The sequence below is a fragment of the Garra rufa genome, chromosome 25 (assembly GCF_049309525.1).
Source record: "Garra rufa chromosome 25, GarRuf1.0, whole genome shotgun sequence".
Classification (NCBI taxonomy): Eukaryota; Metazoa; Chordata; class Actinopteri; order Cypriniformes; family Cyprinidae; genus Garra; species Garra rufa.
This window is the reverse complement of record NC_133385.1, coordinates 37799140-37820618: the sequence shown is the minus strand read 5'-3', so window position 1 is coordinate 37820618 and position 21479 is coordinate 37799140. Positions and strand designations below refer to the sequence as shown.

The window sequence follows — 21479 nt, the reverse complement described above, 5'->3', positions numbered from 1 at the left end:
TTTTATGAAACAGCCCCCGTGCCTAAATCTCTCGAAATCGATTAATGGATTAAACAACTTCACAAACAGCATTACCAGCTTCATGCATTACTAACCAGGGGTGCATTTCCAAAAGTAGCAAACTATGATCGTGAGTTCCATTGAGCTCCATTGGCAACAACAGAACTTGCGACCATAGTTGGCTCGGGAAATGGAGGTCTTCGTGAGAAATAAGAGATTTGTTGTTGAAATGTTGATATTGTAATGAAAATGTCTGGTATACTGTGTTAGCTCTTGATATCAAAGTAAATGTTTTTGCTTGTCTTCATAAATGCAATATCTCAGAGCTCTTTTAGTGCTGTGTTTTTGTTCTCACCCTCCTTCCTCTGCCGTAGACGGCTCTGGCTCTTCATCTCTATTTCTGCCCGTAGTGTGACGATCTCCAGCTCGTACTCCTGTCCTGTGTTTTCCAGTCGACAGATTTCCGCCCGTAAACGGCACAGCTCCTCCTGCAGACTGGCGATATCGTTCTCTCTTTCAGCCGCGGCCTCCTCCGCAGCCTGCTGCAGCAACAGCACCTCCTCCTGTGCGACCCGCAGCTCCTCTTGCGCTTCCAGAACCTCGCTCTCCTTCTCCTCCTCCAGACTGTCCATCTCCTCCTGGACAGAACGAAGCTGTGCTACAGGGGTCGGGAGATCATAAGAAATGCATGACTTTTATATGAAAAGTATGGCAAGTTTTGTCATCTAATGCAATGATAATCACAGACATATAAACTCCACATCAGTCTCATATCATCTTGGGTTTATGTATTCAGAGTCTTTGTTACCTTGCAGACGCTGGATTTGTCTTGTGAAGGCCTCAGCCTGATGAGCGCTAGCTAAACGTTCCTCCTCGAGAAGACCTGAACCAGGATAGAGAAAACATACACTTATTTATGCTGCATCAGCACCAAATGAGCTTGCTGCTCAACATTAAAATACTCAGCTAGTGCTGTAGCAGTTGCAACACACTCAGAAACCCTACTGCTTCCCCAGCTCCACCTGTATTGATCTGCTACAGGGTGATTTCATGTATGTTATATTCACATTAAAGGGTTACTTCACCAAAAATGAAAATTAGCCCATGAATTAGTTACCATCAAGACATCCTAGGTGTATATGACTTCCTTCTTTTTAATAAATCGGAGTTATATTAAAAATTATCCTGGCACTTCCATGCTCTATTATGGCAATATGTTTCTTGTCAACAGCAGTGGTGGAAAGAGTACTGAAAATTTATACTCAGTTACAAGTACTGTAACATTGCTGAAATTGTACTCAATTACAAGTAAATGTACTGGTGTTAAAAAAGTAATTAAGTAAAAGTACAAATTACTCTTCATAAAAACTACTCAGAGTACTAATTACTTTTTAGCTGGTGGTATTTATTGAATTATCCATAATTGCTGAATCAGATAAGATCCAGACAATAAAGCACACGCTGCTTTTATGATGTCATGGTACTGATCAATCGTAGATGGTTGTTTCCTCTGGGGAAAAAAAATCATAGAGGAATTATACAAATTAAATTATAGGTTAATCAGCCTATATATTTTCCATTCATTACATAATAAAAAAAGAAAAACAATAAGAAAAAAAGAAAAAAAAAATATGCCACAGTATGCCTTACTAATATATATATATATACATTTAAGATATTAAAACAAGTACACAGTAAGCAATGAAATAAGAACAAATAAACAAATTAGGAATTAATTAATACAGTCTGTATTACAATGATGATGGATTTGCATGTTCTAGTTAGAGCTGGGCGAAATGGCCTAAAATTAAAATCCCAGATTTTTTCAGATTTACGATTTAAATAGATTTTTCCTCCCAAGACATTTAGCATGTAAATAAACCCCAGCTTTTCCACAACATATGGGCACCATATATTTTGCAATATACATTGCAACTGCATCAGTGATTGCTTTCCACCAGGCCCCATTCTTATCATACCTAACCAGACACAGTAAATGTTTGTAAGACAAATAAATATGAGATGGGAGGAAAATATATATTTCCATGCTTTTCTCTTGCAGTTATATCGTATATAAATATATATATTTTTTAATACAGAAATATTAAATGATTTAAATAACTGAAACGATCTGCCAGCAGGTGGCAGCAAGACACTGATTTAATGACTGAATCATATTTGAATAGTTCGAACCGCTGGTTCACTCAGAATAAAACATGTGACTGTTTTTTATGAATGGGAAATTGAATCATTTTACTAGATTCATTTAAAAACGCATGTTCATTCATAAATGCTCAGAGGCTCAGATGTGACTTGTAGACTACTTGAAATTAGGCAATAGTGTTATAGTCAGACAATGTAAGTCACTTAATAATAACTTCTTGTTTATTTAACTGTTGTGTTAAATCAATATCTCATTTACAAACTCTCTTAAAAATTATTAAAAGCTGTCATGGATCATCATACTCATCTTGGATCGCAATATCACAAAGCTCTATTATAATCAACAACGCTCACTATACTGTACAATCAGTCTCTTATTTACACTCTCTCTACACTTTGTTTCTGAAAGGATTGGTGAGATATGTCCGTGATATCTTACTCTACGTTGCAAAAACACGTTGAAACCTTTGAAGCTCCCCTGAGCGCAAACACAAATATCGGGTCCGGCTAACTTGCTAACATGCAGCTAATCATATCCCTTAAGTGGCTCCCATTATTTGTTTTCCATGCCTTTCTGAAAACAAAAATATATATATAGTGTGTTTCTAATATGGTACATGCGCGGGGGAGGGCTGAGCACATTCCGAACTGCTGGAGCCCAGTGAGGAGCGTCGGCGGATATTAAAGAGAAAAGAGAAAAGAGAAATCGATGTAAACTACACATTCGAGTTAATCAATAAAATCAATTTATCGCCCAGGCCTAGTTCTAGTGATGATTATCTTATCAATAGCACAAAAAATAAATAAAAATAAACGGAACTTGTTTTTTTCGGTTCAAATACTATACCAGGCTTTTCATTGGTCCGTTAAGAAGAGATATTTTTATTGGCTACCAAAAAGTACTCTATAACGAATTGTGGTTTTAAAAGTAATTAAGTAAATTACTCAGGTTAATTTGTACTCAAGTACAAGTAAAATTACAGACTTAAAGGAACCGTATGTAGGATTGTGGCCAAAACTGGTACTGCAATCACTTTCAAAATACTGTAGAACAGTGTATCCCCTCCCTCTCCCCCCTGACTCCAGGTTGCCAGCTAAGCTGCAGGAGTAGGCTGCTACAAGGAGCTTCCAGTGGCAAGTGACGAGTCCTACACAGTAATTTTTTTTCTTCTGTTGCTTCACGAGAGATGTTTTGCGAAGTAATTATGTATTGCAAAAATTTACAAATGGCGATTAGCCAAATATTTCGTAAAAAGATGTACTGTAACACCGTGTCTACACTGGACGCGAGCGGCGCGGCGCGACGCAACAAATACAATAGAATCCATTATGCTGTCTACACTGGATGCGGCGCGACACGGCAGATCCTCGACAGTAATCTGCTGCCGCTTTCTATTTATGACGTGCTCACACAAAGTTTAAATGATTTGCAATGGTCGCTTTGTCACGTCCAGTGTGGACTAGTCACGCGTATTCATGGCAGCTTTAATTGGCCAAGGCCTGCCCATAAGGCCGTTTGACCGACATGTCAAACAACCAATCACAGTTCGTTTCGAAAATCCACTGTGTACGGAAGCAAAGTTAAGGTGCGGTCACACTGCACTTTTCGTTCCATTGACTTCCATTCATATGCATGCGAATGCTTTAGCCCGGAAACACAAGCCCATGCTAAATATTTTCGCATTTCGCTGCGTCTGAAAGTTCAAACTTGGTGAACTCTGACTAACGAATTCGTATCACATGACTCTGTGGGACCAACAGGAGATCGATACGTCACAGCATGACCTCTACCTGAATGAAAAGAACCTTAAATTTAAACATTTAAAACTGCAACACTGCGGTAAAGTGTAGTAGATTGTGTGTTTTTACATTTAAAATGTATTATTAGTGTCATGTGCTGAATTTAACTTTTAAAAAGACGCAGCAGAGCATGACGTCATATCACGACCGTTGCAGCAGCATCCGAAGGAATTTCGCACGCTCAAAGTCTAGTGTGACCGCGGCTTTAGCCAAACATAGATGAATCTTACCTGTCCAGGAGAAAATTAGCAACCTTGGCGTCTGTCTTCAAATTCTTCTCCGTTTTCAGCCGTCTCCATCTTTCAAAGGCATCTCCTATACAAATCCTTGTTTTATTTCGGACTTTGTCACGACGTATTTCGGATTCATAACGAGGTCTTTTAGGTTTCGTAACGTTATACATGTTTTATCCGACACGTTCTTAGCAGCAGCTGTAACTAACTAGAGCAGAGCTGGCAACCCGGATGACGAAACTCCACTGACTTCGTGATTAGTCGATAGCTGGAGGGTGGAGCCTCAGACCAAAACACAAAATGACAATAACATCAGTTGAGGGCTGCAACTGTCACTTTTAAATGACAATATCCTGGCCGGACCACTGTTGTCAGTGATATAAGTATTTGAAATGAACATGATTTCTTAATGTCTAGTGACATGTCAGGGCCATTTTATGATTAACTAAAATAAATTTCTTACATACAGTTCCTTTAAAATTATACTCATGAAAGTACAAATACCCAAAAAAATGTACAATTACAGTAATGTGAGTAGTTGTAATTCGTTACCTCCACCTCCACCACCTCCTCGTTACCTCCACCACTGGTCAACAGTCCAAAATAAGTCAAATAAAGTGCATCCATCCTTAATAAAAAAGTGCTCTATAGAGCTCCAAGGGGTGAATTAAGGCCTCCTGTTGTAAATCAATGTGTTTTTATCGTGTGTTTTTTTTTTTATAAAACTCTGATTGAATTTGTCTGAAAGAAGGAAGTCATATATTCCTGGAGGGTGAGTAAATAATGAGCTCATTTTCATTTTTGGGTGAACTAACCCTTTAAAATTGTTTATTTTCATGCCAAATTATTTGAGAGTTGTCATCGCAGAAATATCTTAAAGATAACTGATAAACCTTGTAAACATTGGCAAGTTTTTAGTCACAAAAATATATATATTGCTTAAGTTTACTCAAGTAATCTCACATTTTACAATTTCTTCCAATTTTAATATAGCCTTATTTTTTTATTCAATGCAGTGTAATGCATTCAGCCTGAAGGCACTGTGTCTCTTTAATAAGACACAATTTTATGTAACAACATTTAAAAAAAAATCACACACAACAGAAAAAAATACTGTCAAAATAGGTGAGTGTCAAAAGTATTACATTTAATTTATTAATTATTTTAATACATTATGTGACCTCAGTCCTAATGTGTATGTACTGTGTGCAAAACCAAAGTCCACATACCCTATGTTAAGAAATATCTAAAGTGTTCTACACATGTTACACAAACAGTATTTTTCAAGTATTTAAATGAAAAGAATCGTCATAACATTTATATCTCGCGTGAGGCCCAAGAAGCTTTAATAGGCTTCAGCATCCCAGACAATGTTGGGGGTAACGTATTAAAAGTAACGTAATCTGATTACCTTTTCAGATTAACTAAAGTAATGCATTCCTTTGAAATTTACAATGCAATATCTGAGTTACTTTGAGTTACTTTGAGTTGAATATTTCAGTTATTTTGTTTTACCATATATTTACTGAATATCTTCTGGGAGTGAGATCGCTTCCTTCAGCCTAAAGCTTATTAATTTCACTTCTGGTGTGAAAGGGTCTTTATAGTTACCAAAAATGTAACTTTCGGGTTTTTTGTTTTTAAAAAACAAATAGGCAAGCCCAGACCAGGTGACAAAAAGTAACATAATCTATTACTTTCCATAAAAAGTAGCTAGCTAAGTAATGCAATTAATTACTTTTTTATGGAGTAATGCAATATTGTAATGCATTACTTTTAAAGGTAACTTTCCCCAACACTGTCCCTGAGACCCTATAGAGGACTAGCAGTTTGGAAAATGGATGGATGGATATTTATGTGCAAGAAAATGTTTAAGGCACAGTACATTCTCACACTTTAGCAACCAACTCAGCTTTGGATTTTGGTGAGACTGTGTCTGATTTATACACCCATCCCCCCAAGCACTGTTTCAGAGTGCCTAATGGGTTTCTGATTTCTGGGACTTTATACTACATCTTCTATTTAAGACCTGATAATTCAGTCACATAGTGCACAACTCCAAATACTTGAAAGCTCTTAAGTATGAAATTGCGGCCACTCAAGCGGGTGAAACTGATCTAATGCTATGTCTGTGATCATAAGTGAGCAGGAACAGCAGAGCGGGTCACTGGAGATGATCCAGGAATGATCGGTTTGGATAAAAGCATCTGCTGCCCTAGAGCTGGTCAGGACAGCCCGTCTGGAACCTTCCCCCAGCGCGCAGCTGTCCTCTCACATGCCTGTCATCTTACACACAAACAGCCCACAGTCACACAGCCAGATCATTAGCGAGTCCCAGGAGTCTGTCTGCTTTACAGCAGGTGACTCATTAAAGGGCTATAAATGATATATATAGACACTATTTTACTGGGCCTGTCATTGAGCAAAACAACTCATGGAGCTAAATACAAGGACAGACCGCATTCGACTATATCTCTGACAAATAACATTCAGTAAAGAAACTGAATCTTTTTTCATGACATTGTGCAACAGGGTTGCTGTATGTACTGGTCATTTAGCAGTCACTATTATTCAATGCACATTACAGGACAATTACTGGATGGACAAATGTAGATGTTAATGCATAGACTGTGCATTTAACAGCACTGCCATCTTAGAATGGTTTCAGATCGTATAATAATAATTGTGATCTAATTTAAATCATGAACTAAATATACATGTATCCTGTACAGTTCATTATTTTAAAGTTAATGGTTTGATCGTATTTTAAAAACATTTAGTTCTGTCATGACAATTCTCTGAGAGTTTAGCATGTTAATATACATGGAAATGTTAATGTGTTAATGTGTTTGGGCTTGTTGGTACTACTGCCAGTGCAGGCTAATACACATATAACATACACTGTAAATATATATATATATATATATATATATATATATATATATATATATATATATTAAAAATATAAATACAGAAAATAACTGTTTTTGTTTTGTTAGTTATTTTAGCTTGTTTTCTTTTATTTTAAATTGTTAAAACTTTGTAAAATTATCTCAAAATTAACTCAGATTACAAATTACAGTATTTTTACAGTATTTTATGTAAATTACAGTAGTTTTATACAGTATTTTTTCTGATTTCGTAAATTACATACAAATTACATAAAAATTACATACAAACATGTAAAATTGCAAAAAAAAAAAAACTATTAACTATTAACAATCTATTAACAATCAAAACTATTAGATGCTAAAGAAAATTAAAGTAAAAAGATGAAAGTACATTCTCCTTATTTAAACAAGCTGAAAACACTATCATTTTACAGGTATTTTATGAATTATTATGAGCAAACACCTTCAGTGGAAAAAAAATGGTAAAAATAAAATAAAATAAAAAAAACAGGGTGCCAAAAACCTTAAAATTAAAGTAAAATCTCTTTATTTAAATAAGCTGAAAATACAGGAATTTCCTGAATTATTACGATCAAACTCCTTTACTGTAAAAATAAATAATATGAATAAAATAAAATGTCACATGACTGGCAGCATAAAACAAACACTGATCTCTCTAGATCTCAGCATCTTAATTTATTACAATCTAGTCTGTCTTTATTTCTTTCAACTTTTTATTAAGAATTAATTGAGGTTTGGATGTTGATGTTTTATTGAAAATAATAAAGTTTGCTTTGGGCTTTTGACCCTTGACTTTTCAACTTTTCACCTGCTTTAATTTCTGAAGCTCATAGCAAAAATTGTGATGCAGAAGTATTTCAGATGAAAGTGGTTGTCTCATCAACGGTAACAATAAAAAAAGCCTTTTTGTGAATTTAGTAGCTTGATTTGTGATGTTCAGAGTTGATCAATTTATCTAAGTACCATTGTTGAAGTTCATAGGCTGATTCTAGATGTCCATCTAAACAGTACTATTCTAAGAGCTAAGATACTATAAAATCTATAACTTTAAATAGCTCAACTTCTGGTGTGATAACTAAATCAGGCCACTTTGTTATTAAAAAGTGCCTCAAACACACTAGTACAGAAGTCAGAGCAAAACTAAGGTTAAAAGGGTCAAGAGCCCAACTAAAGGGCTGACTTCAAACTTTATTATTTTCAATAAAACATCAACATCTAAACCTTTGTTAATTCTCAATAACACATTTTGTACGGAAGAAATAAAGTCAGCCTGATTTGTAATAAGTGAATATGCTGAAATCTAAAGAGATCTGCTAGTGTTTATTGTTCTTTTTGGATTTAAAGGTTTTCTGTTGTTTAAGGTTTGTGGGTCACCATTGTGATGAAGAGTTGAGTCTGTGCTTCAGTCCAGGAAAAGACCAGTAGACACTGATGTTATGCTGCATGTTGCTATTTTTAAGTGCAGTAACTGTGTAGTTGATGAAATGATATCATTCATCCAAGTTATATTAGCTCATACATGTTGTCTAGTGATTAACTGCAAGACATTTGTTCACCGTAATAAGCCCAGAAACATCTGTAAAGTAACAGCATTTTTTGCTGAACGTTTTACAGTTTTTGTTTGACAGTTGTTTTTGCCACTCATGGACCATTTTTAAAGAACGTTCTTTACTTTAATTTTTATTAATGGTAAATCTCATTTCAGTTTTTTTTATTTATTTTTTTTTTTATTTTATTTTTTTTTAACAGTGTACCCCCATATATAACACATGAGTCTACAGCAGATCTATACAGGTGGAGCTGGGGAAGGTGGAGTGTTTCTGAAGTGCACTGCAACTGCTACAGCAAGCATTAGCCAGGTATTTGAATATTGAGCAGCAAGTTCATTGGCTGCTGATTTCAAAATAAACCAATCAGCTGCACCATGTGAATGATGATGTGAATATATCAGATTGAGTTAGAATCTATCAGTCTGCGCCATCTAGAGTTTAATGACTCATGATCTTTGTATTAAATTCTATAATTGAACATGCTGCACTGTAAAACTTATTGTGATTTTTATAGCGAAATGCTACCATAAAAACCTGTTTAAATAGTTAACAGTTTCCATAATACACTCCTAAAAATAAAGGTGCTTTAAAAGGTTCTTCACAGCGATGCCATAGAACCATTTTTGGTTCCACAAAGAACCATTCAGCCAAACCATCTCTTTCTTACCTTTTTTATAATCTGAAGAACATTCTTTCATCATAAAAAACCTGTTGTGAAACAGAAAGGTTCTTCAGATGTTAAAGGTTCTTTATGGAACCATTTAGACAAAAAAGGTTCTTCTATGGCATCGTGGAGCATCTTTATTTTTAAGAGTGTATATACGGTGATAAACTGTAATCTAACCTTACATATAATGTAATTTTATTTTTATTTATCTAATTTTGTTTAACAAATGTTAATTGCACCATTTTAGTGTTGTGTGTTACCACAATGGTGTTTAGTATTTGATAAATGTGCACTTTTTATCAGAGTTGTGGACTCAAGTCACATGACTTGAGATTTAACTCAGACTCAAGTCCCAAATTTGATGACTTGTGACTTAACTTGACGTAATCAAAGAAGACTTGCGACTCAATTTAGACTTTGACAGCAGTGACTCGAGAATTGACTAGGACTTAAACTCTGTGACTTTGCAAATCTTTAGGCCTACCTTTTGGGAAAAAAAAACAGAGTTCTGATAATGTTTAGGGTATTTAATGTTTTAGACATTTAAAATACACATAATCACTATAAACCACTTATAATAATAATAATAATAAGAAGAAGAAGAAGAAAACTCTGATGTATATTGAAACAGCAGTAGCCTAATCAAACATTAACCTTTCAAACATATAATTAGATTTTTTTTTTTTCACATTAAACACGTGAAATATGTAGCCTACATATAAAGTTCACTGTATTCTTCCTGTTTACCAGCCACTCACTTTCATATTTTTCAAGAAATGGATGAATTCACGATAAATGAGCTATATACGTTTGTATTACGTATTAGCAAGTTATTAAATATTTGACTCAACTGATTTATTAAAATCACTGAATCCTTAACGAATGAAACAGTGGACTTAAAATAAATTATTAAATCAATTAGGCCTATATTTGTTCACAAACAATGATTAATTATTCAATGAAACACCACTAATTATTATAGTCTATCTTTTATAATTATACCTACTATAGACTATTATTGACTTTAAATTTACTGTAGTAATTAATACAGAGACACTCATTTGGGCAAACAGCACTAATCATTTGTTTAGGACTTGAAGCTTAAAGTTGAGGACTTGCAACTCAACTTGGACTTGTCCATCATGACTTGGGACTTGAATGCAAAGACTCAAGACTTACTTGTGACTTGCAAAAAAATCACTTAAAAATCACCTTTTATATTGTATTTCTCTTCTCAGCTTGTGATAAGTTTTGGTTTTTCGTGATGTATAAATAGTATACCAGTTAATGAAAAACGTTTTTTTTTTTTAGTTCAGTTCAGTTTAGTTTAGTTCATTTTGTTAAATCTGTAAAACATTAAATGTTGCTACCATATTTTATGGTAAATTCTTACAAGATTTTTTGTTTTGTTTTCTTACTTAAAAATACATAAACATTATGCAAAGGTATGACGTGACCTCTTTAACTGTCAGGTCACTGGTGTGAAAATGCTGTTTTTCAAAGAGTCTCACCTTGCAGCTCCAGAAAGCTCTCCTCATGTTTCTGAGCCGTGTCTCGAGCTTCTTCCAGCTCCAGCAGAAGCTGCAGCGCCTGAGCCCTCAGCTCCTCCAGCTCCTGCTCCTCAGACAGCTCCTCCTTCACAGCAGTCTTCTCTTCCTTCACCTCCTTCTCCTCATCGGCATCGTTCAGGACACTGCGCTCTTTCTCGGTGCTCATGACGCTTCCTTACTGTCAAATCACTCTTTCACCTGAGCGGTGGAAAACAGAAACAACTTTATATAAGTGTTTTACAAACTTCTGAACTGGAAATTATTTCAAGGAATTCGTTTTTCATGCACCTGTCCAATTTGAGATTTTGGGCTTTTTGCTTTTTCATAAAGTGTTTTTTCAGACTAGTGGAGAGAAAACACCCAAAAGACACTTTTAAGTGTTTTTCTTATAGCATTTTATCTTTTTGTGTCAATAGATTTCAATTACAGTACATATTTTTAAAGGCCATTTTCTCAAAATGAGTTTTTTTCTCCTACCCTGAGCCATAAATCTCCACTTCAGTAGCACTTACACACACCAAACTTTACTTTTTTATTCCTGTCTATATCCTGATGTTACATTCTGTCTGTCTACTCATGTACTTGGTTTCTCCCATTGTCTCCCCCCGTCGATCTGTCTGCTTGGTTTAGCCCTCGTTTGTCCTGATTCCCTTCACCTGTCTGTAATCATTAGTTAGCCTTTATAAGTCTGTCTTTGTCATGAGCTCCCTGTAGGTCTTTATTGTTGATTTACTTTCTGTTCGTGTGCGCCTGCTTGTTCTACTTTAAGATCATTAAATATACTATTTATTTCGTACATCGTATCCTGTCTTCCATCCAGCACCAGCTACTGTAACACCTGAAGGTTTTTACAGAGGGATTTGTTCATACATCATTAGCTTGATTTTATTCTTCCCAAAATCGCGAAAAAATATATTGTTTTCTGTTTGTTCTAAATATTTTCTAAATTATGGTGTGACAAAATGAGATACCCAAATCCCTTCTGTGAAAACATTTGACTCTAATATTTAAAAAAATAAATAAATAAATAAATAAACAAGAGTTTTGAAACTGACTTCATCCAGTGTTTAGATTTTTGTACTAGAAATGTATGCAAATTATCACATATTTCATTAAATAATAGCTCATTTGCATATTCAAACCTAACATTTTAGAAAACTTGTAATACAAAAAATGTTTGCAATTATCAATGTAATCAATCAACTGAGTAAGTAAGGTGATAACTATTAGTTTTTTTACCCTATTCACCTTCAGTCTCTCGCTTTAATCTTAAAATCCTGTTACTTAATAGTCAGGGGTCACTTACATAAATCAAACCACAGTGACATACAGCACAATGCATCAAAACAACACACATCATATTTTTGTAATTTATGCAGAATAATTGTATAGAATTACAACTGATGTACCTCTTTTATGGCTTAAATGGTTTGTTTTAGATTTCTTATTTGGGTATAAAAATTGTATTACTGCTTCAGCATAAATAAATGAATAGCTCCATCTTGTGGAGAAGAGAGTCATGCAAAACACCAATGAATTCTTGAAACATTGCTTTTTTTTACTTTTGTTACTTGAGATTTTGCATGTTTAAGGTGAGACACTGCAGGTAAATAGGGTACAAAAAATACGAACTAATAGTTATCACCTTACTTAGTTGATTGATTACATTGATGATTGCAAACATTTTTTGTATTACAAGTTTTCTAAAATGTTAGGTTTAAATACGCAAATGAGCCATTATTTAATGAAATATGCATAAAAATCTAAACACTGGGTGAAGTCAGTTTCAAAATTCTTAATTTTTTTGACATATTAGAGTCATTATGGGTATCTAATTTCGTAAAAAAGTAAAGTTTGGTGTGTGTGAGTGCTACTGAAGTGGAGATTTATGGCTCAGTGTAGGAGAAAAAAACTCATTTTGAGAAAACCGCCTTTAATAATAGGTATTGTAATTGAAATCTATTGACACAAATAGATAAAGTGCTATAAAAGAAACACTCAACAGTGTCTTTTGGATCTTTTCTTTCCATTAGTCTGAAAAAACACTTCATGAAAAAACAAAAAGCCCAAAATCTCAAACTTGACAGGTGCATGAAAAACAGCATGTGTCTCCCCTTAAATAAATCTCAGAAAAGTTATTCCTATTATCATTAAAACAAAATACACCAATTTATGAATGCATTGCTCAATGGAATTCAGATTCCAACTCATGTTTGGAGTTTTTATAATTCTGAATTATTTTTAACCCTGTGATTAATTCTGTATATGGTGGCATTTAAATGAATTACATAACTGAAGGATCACATCCAGTCAAACATCTCTATAGTTCTGACGTCAGTGTGGGAATATTCTCATCCGTGAAGGGATTAATCTGTCGCTGGGATGAGGATGTTTCATTAAAGTTTGATCGAGTCGAGTGGTGACTAGGAAATGAAGTGTTACATCAAAGGAAGCCCAGTGTTAGCTCTGAAGAGTGACTTATCCATTATACACAGTGTGTAAGCATTTTCTTTCCTCTATTCTAGCTTAGTTTTCTAACTTGACTCTGTTAAACATATTGTCAAATATTTTACATTTATACAAAAACAACTAAAAAATCAGATTAATTTACTACAGTTTTCATTTTAAAAAAACGGTTTGATGTACAAAAGGGAAGCAAGATCATACAAATGCAATTTTCTCTGCCTCTGTGAAATTGGTTTAAATTTATGAAAGAGCAGATGTCCTAATCTTAGTATTACTTTAGCATACAGGTATCCATAAATGCCTGGTAAATCTGACAAAGCCTCTTCAATTGGAAAATCATGAAGCAATCGTGAAATTAAGTAAATGCTTTTTTTAATTCTAAAAATACGAAAAAGAAAAAAAAAGTCTAATGTTTGTTGATGTCTTGTATTTGTGTAGCGGTGTAGGCGTCCATGAATAATCCATGCCACCCCTCTATGATTCTTTGAAGCAGCTCCTCGTGTTCACAGTAACCCACAGCAGCTCATCAAAAACCCTTTGAGCTCCAAAGCAGAGAATGAGAGCAAGATGAAAGCAGACACGACTTATTCAGATTGACAAAATAAAAAAAAAGGAAGGGATGCACGTCTTCTGTTTCCCTATTCTACTAGGGGAATGAATGAATAAATAATATTATTAAAAAGAAAATGCATGTAGCATGAGTGTTTGCAGAAATTGCTGACAATTTTGCAAACAACCCAAGCAGAGACAATTTGACAGTTAAGCGTACAACACCAAAAATACTACACATCATATCTGCCTCAAATATTGCATTAAACCTAAACCTATGTGGCTTGCTTTCGATAAAGAAGGGGCTTGAGGAGGAGACTCTCAGACTAATTTGGGAGTGGGACTGCTTCAAATTAAAATGAAAGTTTTCTTCAGAAGAGTGAGAAGGGAAGTAGTGAGGTTTACTGTGGAAGACCAGAAAAACTGTAAGCAGTGGCTTGTATAGTCTAGATCAGATTTTGAATGTCTGCTTAACAATGTTTAGCAAATTTACTTTTAAAAGTAATGCATTACTATATTGCGTTACTCCCTAAAAAAGTAACTAATTGAGTCACTTTAGTTAGGCTACTTCTTATGGAAAGTAATGAGTTCCGTTACTTTTGCTCTGTTAATTCCTCATCTGGGCTCGGCTTGCTTGTCTGTTTTTAATGTTAAAAAGTTATATTTTTGGCAAATGTAAAAGCTATTTCACAGCAAAAGTAAAATAAATAAGCCCCAGACTGATATGTAAATTCATGTCTGTGCAGTAGAGGTTGCAGCTCAAACCTTTCAGCTGTGATGCTTTTTTTTTTTTTTTGCAATTGGTATGCTTGAATTGGATCATCAAAGGTCAGCAGCAAATACACTGGTTAATGAAATGAGATTAAATAAGGGACTTTTGTGCTAACGTTCATTGCAGATGTGCATCATATTCTGAGTTTGCATTTCACTGGTTTTATTAATTTAGAGGAATACTGAATCCATACCTGTCAAGTATCCCGTTTTGGCCGGGAAAGTCCCGTATTTTACCCTTCTTTCCCGCCATCCTCCCGTATTAGTATTTTCCCGTAAATCTCCCGTATTTTAACTAGTGATGTGTCGTTCGCGAACGAGTCGGCTCTAAGAGCCGATTCTTTGTAGCGAACGAGAAAAGCCGACTCCCGTCGGGGAGAGCCGAATCTTCCGCCGCAAGTAGTGGTGGGATCGTACCATTATGTGAAAGAAGGAAAGGGGGCGCATACTTTAAAGATAGCGAGTGTAGTGGTACAGGCCAGGTACACAGAGCGACAGAGAGAGGCGGGGAAGACGGCATTAAATGCGAGTCCATTGGGAGAAAGTGAAAAAATGAATGAAAAACGAAAAAGCAGCAGCATCTGGCTGCATTTCAATGATGTTGGAGACTGCAAAGCTGAGTGCAGACGCCTGGTTAAGGTAATAGTAGGAAGACTTTGCATTGTTGCAACATCGGTGCCCTCAGAGAGAGTCTTCTCAAAAACAGGACAAATAATTACAGAGAGGAGAAATCGCATCAGCCCATCCAAGCTGAGGCATCTCATATTTCTCAATGCCAACCTGCACTAAAGACAAAAGTGTTTTGTTATATATGTTTATTATATATGTGGTTGAGTTCAATTAAAGTTTTATTAAAATGTTAAATAATAGTAACTGTATTTTTTAAAATGAAAAATAAGGAATTAAAAAGTTGCTTACCAATACACAAAACATTCAAAATTGATAAATTGGGCTAAAATAGAAGGCTCTGAGTAATACTAAATAAAGAGCCATTTGGGAGCCGTAAGAGCCGGCTCTTTTAAGGGAGCCCAGCCAAAAGAGCCGAATCTTTGAAAAGAGCCGAACTTGCCATCACTAATTTTAACTTGCGTTCTTAAAAAAAAAAAACGTCCCCCCCCCCCCAAAAAAAAAAAAAAATCTGAGCTCTGTCACTAGCCTCGCGATAACTGCCAACCAATGTTAAATGAACAGAAAATATGCAAATAGGCCTTTAAATAAATGCCCTTCATATATACCCTTTTGTGTTTTCATTTAGGCTATGAATGCTCACAGCATGTCAAAGTCAACAAAGGTAGGCCTATCATTGGCTTTATGCACAGCTGCACTACTTCCTGAACTTCAGGCAGCTCCTTTGTTTCCTGTCTGCCATTATTGGACAAACTGATCACCTGGATTAATCAGTTTGTCCAATAATGGCAGACAGGAAACAAAGGAGATGCCTGAAGTTCAGGAAGTAGTGCAGCTGTGCATGAAGCCAATTGTAGTTCATAAGTGGTTGACAAGTGGTGATTTTAGCTTTCTTGTCACCTGTTTTAAAATGTAAGGGATACTGGAGCATGGTTGGGGTGGTGGGACTGCTCACGGCAGGCGCCGGAAAATTTCCCTTATTTTCAAATCCAAAACTTGACAGGTATGACTGAATCTGTTTTTGTGCAAGTGAGATGAATAAATGCATGTTCACATTTAGTCTAGAACTACAGTAAATATCATGCTTACACAGGGCACACAAATCCTCTGCACTTAATCCTGATTTGTCACAACATGGGGACAGGAGAGCTGTCAGTCAATACATGGGAAAACAAAATAACTGCAATTACTCATTTTCCAAAAATAACTTAGATATGTTCTTGTAATTTTAAAAGTAATGCATTAATTTACTAGTTACTTGAAAAAGTAATCTGATTACTTAACTCACGTTATATGTAATGCGTTACGTCCAACGCTGCTCCTTTATCAATCTCTGTTAATATCAGATACTCTAAGACTTTTACTCAAGTGATATTGGAATTGGTGACTTGTAATGGAGTCAATTTCACTGTGAGTATACAGTTGAAGTCAAAAGTTTTCGTACACCTTTCAGAATCTGCAAAATGTTAATTATTTTACCAAAATAAGAGGGATCATACAAAATGCATGTTATTTTTTGTGTAGTACTGACCTGAATAAGATATTTTACATAAAGGACATTTACATATAGTCCACAAGAAAAAATAATAGTTGAATTTATAAAAATGACCCAGCTGAAAAGTTTACATCCCCTTGATTCTTAATACTGTTTTATTATGATCCACAGCTGTGTTATTTTTTATTTTATTTTTTGTTTGTTTGTTTGTTTAGTGATAGTTGTTCATGAGTCCCTTGTTTGTCCTGAACAGTTAAACTGCCTGCTGTTCTTCAGAAAAATCCTTCAGGTCCTACAAATTCTTTGGTTTTCCAGCATTTGTGTGTATTTGAACCCTTTCCAACAATGACTATATGATTTTGAGATCCATCTTTTCACACTGAGGACAACTGAGGGACTCATATGCAACTATTACAGAAGATTCAAACACTCACTGATGCTCCAGAAGGAAACACTATGCATTAAGCATTGTAATCTTTTTGAATTTGAAGATCAGGGTAAATTTGACTTGTTTTGTCTTCTGGGAACATGAAGGACAGTACTAAATGAAAAAAATGTGATATTTTGGCGAAATAAGAAACGTACACATCTTCATTCTGTTCAAAAGTTTTCACCCCCCGGCTCTTAATGCATGATTTTTTCCTCTGGAGCATCAGTGAGCGTTTGATCCTTCTGTAATAGTTGCATATGAGTCCCTCAGTTGTCCTCAGTGTGAAAAGATGGATCTCAAAATCATACAGTCATTGTTGGAAAGGGTTCAAATACACAAAAATGAATGGGGCCTTTTTAAAAAAATAAATAAATAAATAAACTATTATGTTCTTTTGTGGACTATATGTAAACATCTTTTATGTGAAACATTCAGATCAGAACTAAATCCACTTATTTTGCTAAAATAATTAACATTTTGCAGATTCTGCAAGGTGTATGTAAACTTTTGACTTCAACTGTATCTCTACTTTTGACTGAGTATGGTTTTCATCAGCATTGCCATTTGCCATCACTGCCTAGTTAACCAACACGTATTATCTTGGCTCCAGGACAGGACAGCTCTTTTAATGGTCAATGCATCTTTCTATTGCTACGACGTTGCTGAAGGGGACAGTTTATGGCTAATGAAAATCACAGGATACTCCTTACCTCGTATTGTCTGTGAAAGGACAGCTCCAAGTCCAGTTTGTGATGTGTCTGTCTGAAAGATGAAGGGTCTGTTGAAATTATGAGGCATGTAGGCCCGTCTCTATTTCCGGTGCCCAGTCAACACCACTCTTTCGTCCTGTCACTTTTTTGTCACATCCATTAGGGGCCAAGCTATTGAGGAGAAGTTAAGAATGAAATGAACAGTAGTATCTGGCCTAACCTCGTCTAGGTAAACAACCACATAAATATGGTAAGGCTGTAACATCCATTAATCTTTTGCAGGTGCAAGATGCCCTGTACAAGCCAAAGGGAAGCTCCAAGTATTGCCAATGGCTCCCAGGAAATCTGAGCTGAGAAAATGATGTATAGCTTGTATAACTATTGAAATAGCATTGTACGAACCAATTCGTAACAACCTGCAGCACCTTAATAGATTTTAAAGTGAATGTTTCTGGTTCCTTAACGGTTCCAATAAAGGATTCATAACATGGGAAATCAAAATTCTCTTGATTTTTTGACATAAGAATTCATAGTTATGTTTAAAAAAAAAACATACTGTAAGATTCAGAACAAATATCTTACTGCTGAAAAAGAAAGCAAGCTGCCAAAGCAACTAATTGTCTTCTTTCTCCACAGCTTGACATCACACTGTGGCAGACATTTGCATCTGACTGCCTCCACAACAACACCTGCACACTTACTTTACCATATCACTTCCATAGCCCACAGATGTTATGCTGTTTGTAGATCTGGGAAAAATACATCCGCTCTACACTGAATGTGAGCGTTACATCAAAAGTGCCAGTAGATAAGATATCTCATATTTACTCATGCTACTTCAAACAACAGGACAAATGGTTAAGGAAAGACTTTTCATCCTGGAGATCTTTTTGGAAAATGCTTAGTTGTGGACAGGCTCATCCCAGCTAGGAATGTTTAATGTTCTGGGAATGTTTCCGGCAGCAAGTTTTATTTTAGTTCCCAGAATTTTCTGCTAAAAGGTAGGATAATATTCTCTTAAAACATTCTAAAAATGTTTACTGATAACATTGTTAGAACATTATCCTCTAACATTCTAATAAAGCTTCCCATCACACTAGATGTTTGGTTGAAATTTTGGTTGAAAGTAAAATCCCAATCTTTGTTTGATGTTAAGCTTCAGCGTCATTAAATAACTCCAAAAACATCATTATTATAAACCAGACTTTATTTCTGTCATACATTTCTCTTGTTGCAGCAGCTAGAGAAAAATATTAAAGGCCCCATATTGTACACATTTCTGGAGGTTTATTTTAGTTGTTGATGTCCTTAAGAATATATATTTACGGTATAAGTGCCAAAATCCATCTCAATATATTTTTACAGCTCCTTTTTTAGGAGCTCTGTCAAAAACAGGTCGATTTTGGCCCATCTAATTAATATTCATGAGCCTCTCTTCTGATTGGCCTGTTGTTTTCTGAGTGACGCACAGCCAGGCCAACCACAGTTAACTACGGTCATGTATGCTGTTAGTGAGCTCAGAGCAATAGAGAGAGCCTAGCCTGCTGATACTCAACAGGATATTTCAGAATGATCATTAATGTTTTTTCTTTTTCAAACACCGAATGCAGTAAGCTACATAACTGTTGCTTCAGTAAAGCCCCTTTCACAATGCGCGCTGATTCTGGAAAATTACGGGAACGAGCGCTGTGTGAACAAAAGCCAGAACCATAAAGGCAGTGTTGTAGTGATGATGCACGTTATCATGCGACTCTTCACTACAAAAAAATACGTGCAAAGTGGAATGAAGCAGCGATCGGGCAGAGCCAGCTCCTCACTATCAGCGCTGAAGCACAGTTTGTTCAGGTTAGTTTCAGTTTAGTGAAACGTACGCGTCGCATTACATCTCACATCCAAACGTCACATGTCTTTATGGGTTGTGTGTAAAGCACGCACAGATTCCAGAAAACAACTGTGAATGAACCAAATCAAACAATTCTGAACAAATCATGGGACACATTATCCATGTATTTACCGGAATCGCTGTGTGAAAGAGGCTGAAGTTGACGTGCCATTGGTCTCTTATATTAACGTTGTTCTGAAGCCTGTGCAATGATGTAGTTTCCTGACATCTGTCGACTGAACAGCGTTTTCTTGACTTGTTTTCGTGTTGTTGTTGCTCAATGGCATGGACGAGATTTTGTCTGGGTTTGACAAAAGGAGGGTGGGACGTGATTGGTGCTCGGGGCGGTGACTGAAGGCGGTGACTGAGTAGATCGGACGTCACATCTTTACGGAAGTCACAGCGGCTCGTGAAAAGAAACAGCTACTTTAAGCAGGCTGTGTGCAGTTTACTGTGGATTGACAGCTTTGAAACTCATATGGTAGTTACATAGCCCCTAAACCTCAGTTATCATGAAAAAAGCCAGGAAATTTCGATTTTGACAATATGGGACCTTTAAGTCAAGAGTCAAATTGCCCAACTAAAGCAAACAGTTCTCACCACAATGGTGACATCAAACCAAACTATTACTTTCAAACAGAAATCAGCATCTAAACCTCTGTTAATCTCAATAAGACCTTTTGTAAATGTATGACAGAAATAAAGTCAGTCAGGTTTATAATAAGTGAAGCTGGTAATGCTGTGTTTGGGTTTATTTAATGAAGTTGGAGCTTTAATCAAACAAAGGTTGGGTTTCAACCAAAATTTGACATCTGAGCAATATTAGAGTCCACATTCAATATCCAGTGGGAAGCTTCCCGATTAAATCTATATTAAAATGTTGAGGGGATAATGTTCTAATAATGTTATCAATAAATATTTGTAGAATGTTTAAGAGAATGTTATCCTACCTTGTAGGAAAATATTCTGGAAACTGAAATAAAACTTGCCGCTAGAACATTACCAGGACCAAGCATAATGTTCTCGGAACATTCTTAGAACAAAAAAAGGCTGGTATGTCTGTTTCACCGGGCTCTGATCTCCAGACTGTCATCTGTCCATGCTCCATTCTTTGTCACCTTCTCACTGTCCTGTTCTGTTTCACGCCTTCTGCTCCATGACTGTTGGTGCTCTTCCACAGCCTTGCAATTATTCTATGGTCTATGTGGAGGCCAGTGTCTGGGTCCCTGACTGCACAAAGACAACTGCTCCCCAATTCAGGACTGGGTCTACTATAATTCCAAGGCCCAGGTCCAACAGATTGAGATCCACCACTGCTCCAGTGCTCAGGTCAGGACTGCCACCGCCACTGCCATGCCAGGTCTGGAAACAACTAGATCAACTCTTTATCTTGTTGAGATTTGTTTACATTTTGTTGGATATTTTATGGAGCACTGTCATCTGTATGTTCTCCCTCTACAATGTACTGCATATACTGTATAAATGGGTCATTCAGTAATAGTTTAGTCTCCCAAAGTTTCAACAAAGTGGTTGTTCACCAAAATTATTTGTTTGAAGATTGGTATGGAACACTTTGGTATGCCCATTATAATTAATTTATTTTAATATTTTTTAGCATAAAATATATATATTATATATATATATATATATATATATATATATATATATATATAT

At 35.7% G+C, this 21479-nt stretch overlaps 1 protein-coding gene across 3 annotated transcripts in view; it reads right to left on the bottom strand.

Annotated features, from left to right (window-relative positions):
• The window catches only part of ccdc136a (coiled-coil domain containing 136a), a 44495-nt gene that overhangs the window by 16763 nt on the left and 6253 nt on the right, over positions 1-21479 (bottom strand). For 2 of the 3 annotated variants that reach the window (XR_012342296.1, XM_073832296.1), the window contains exons 2-4: positions 10837-11073; positions 809-883; positions 356-658 (exon numbers count right to left, since the gene is read on the bottom strand). Coding sequence is in view for 2 of the 3 variants with exons in the window: in XM_073832296.1 (XP_073688397.1) it covers positions 356-658; positions 809-883; positions 10837-11041 (583 nt within the window). In the remaining variant the exon portion in view is untranslated. Of the gene's footprint in view, positions 1-355; positions 659-808; positions 884-10836; positions 11074-17923; positions 18056-21479 lie in introns of those variants that run through there. The other variant, XM_073832297.1, reaches the window with a different exon arrangement.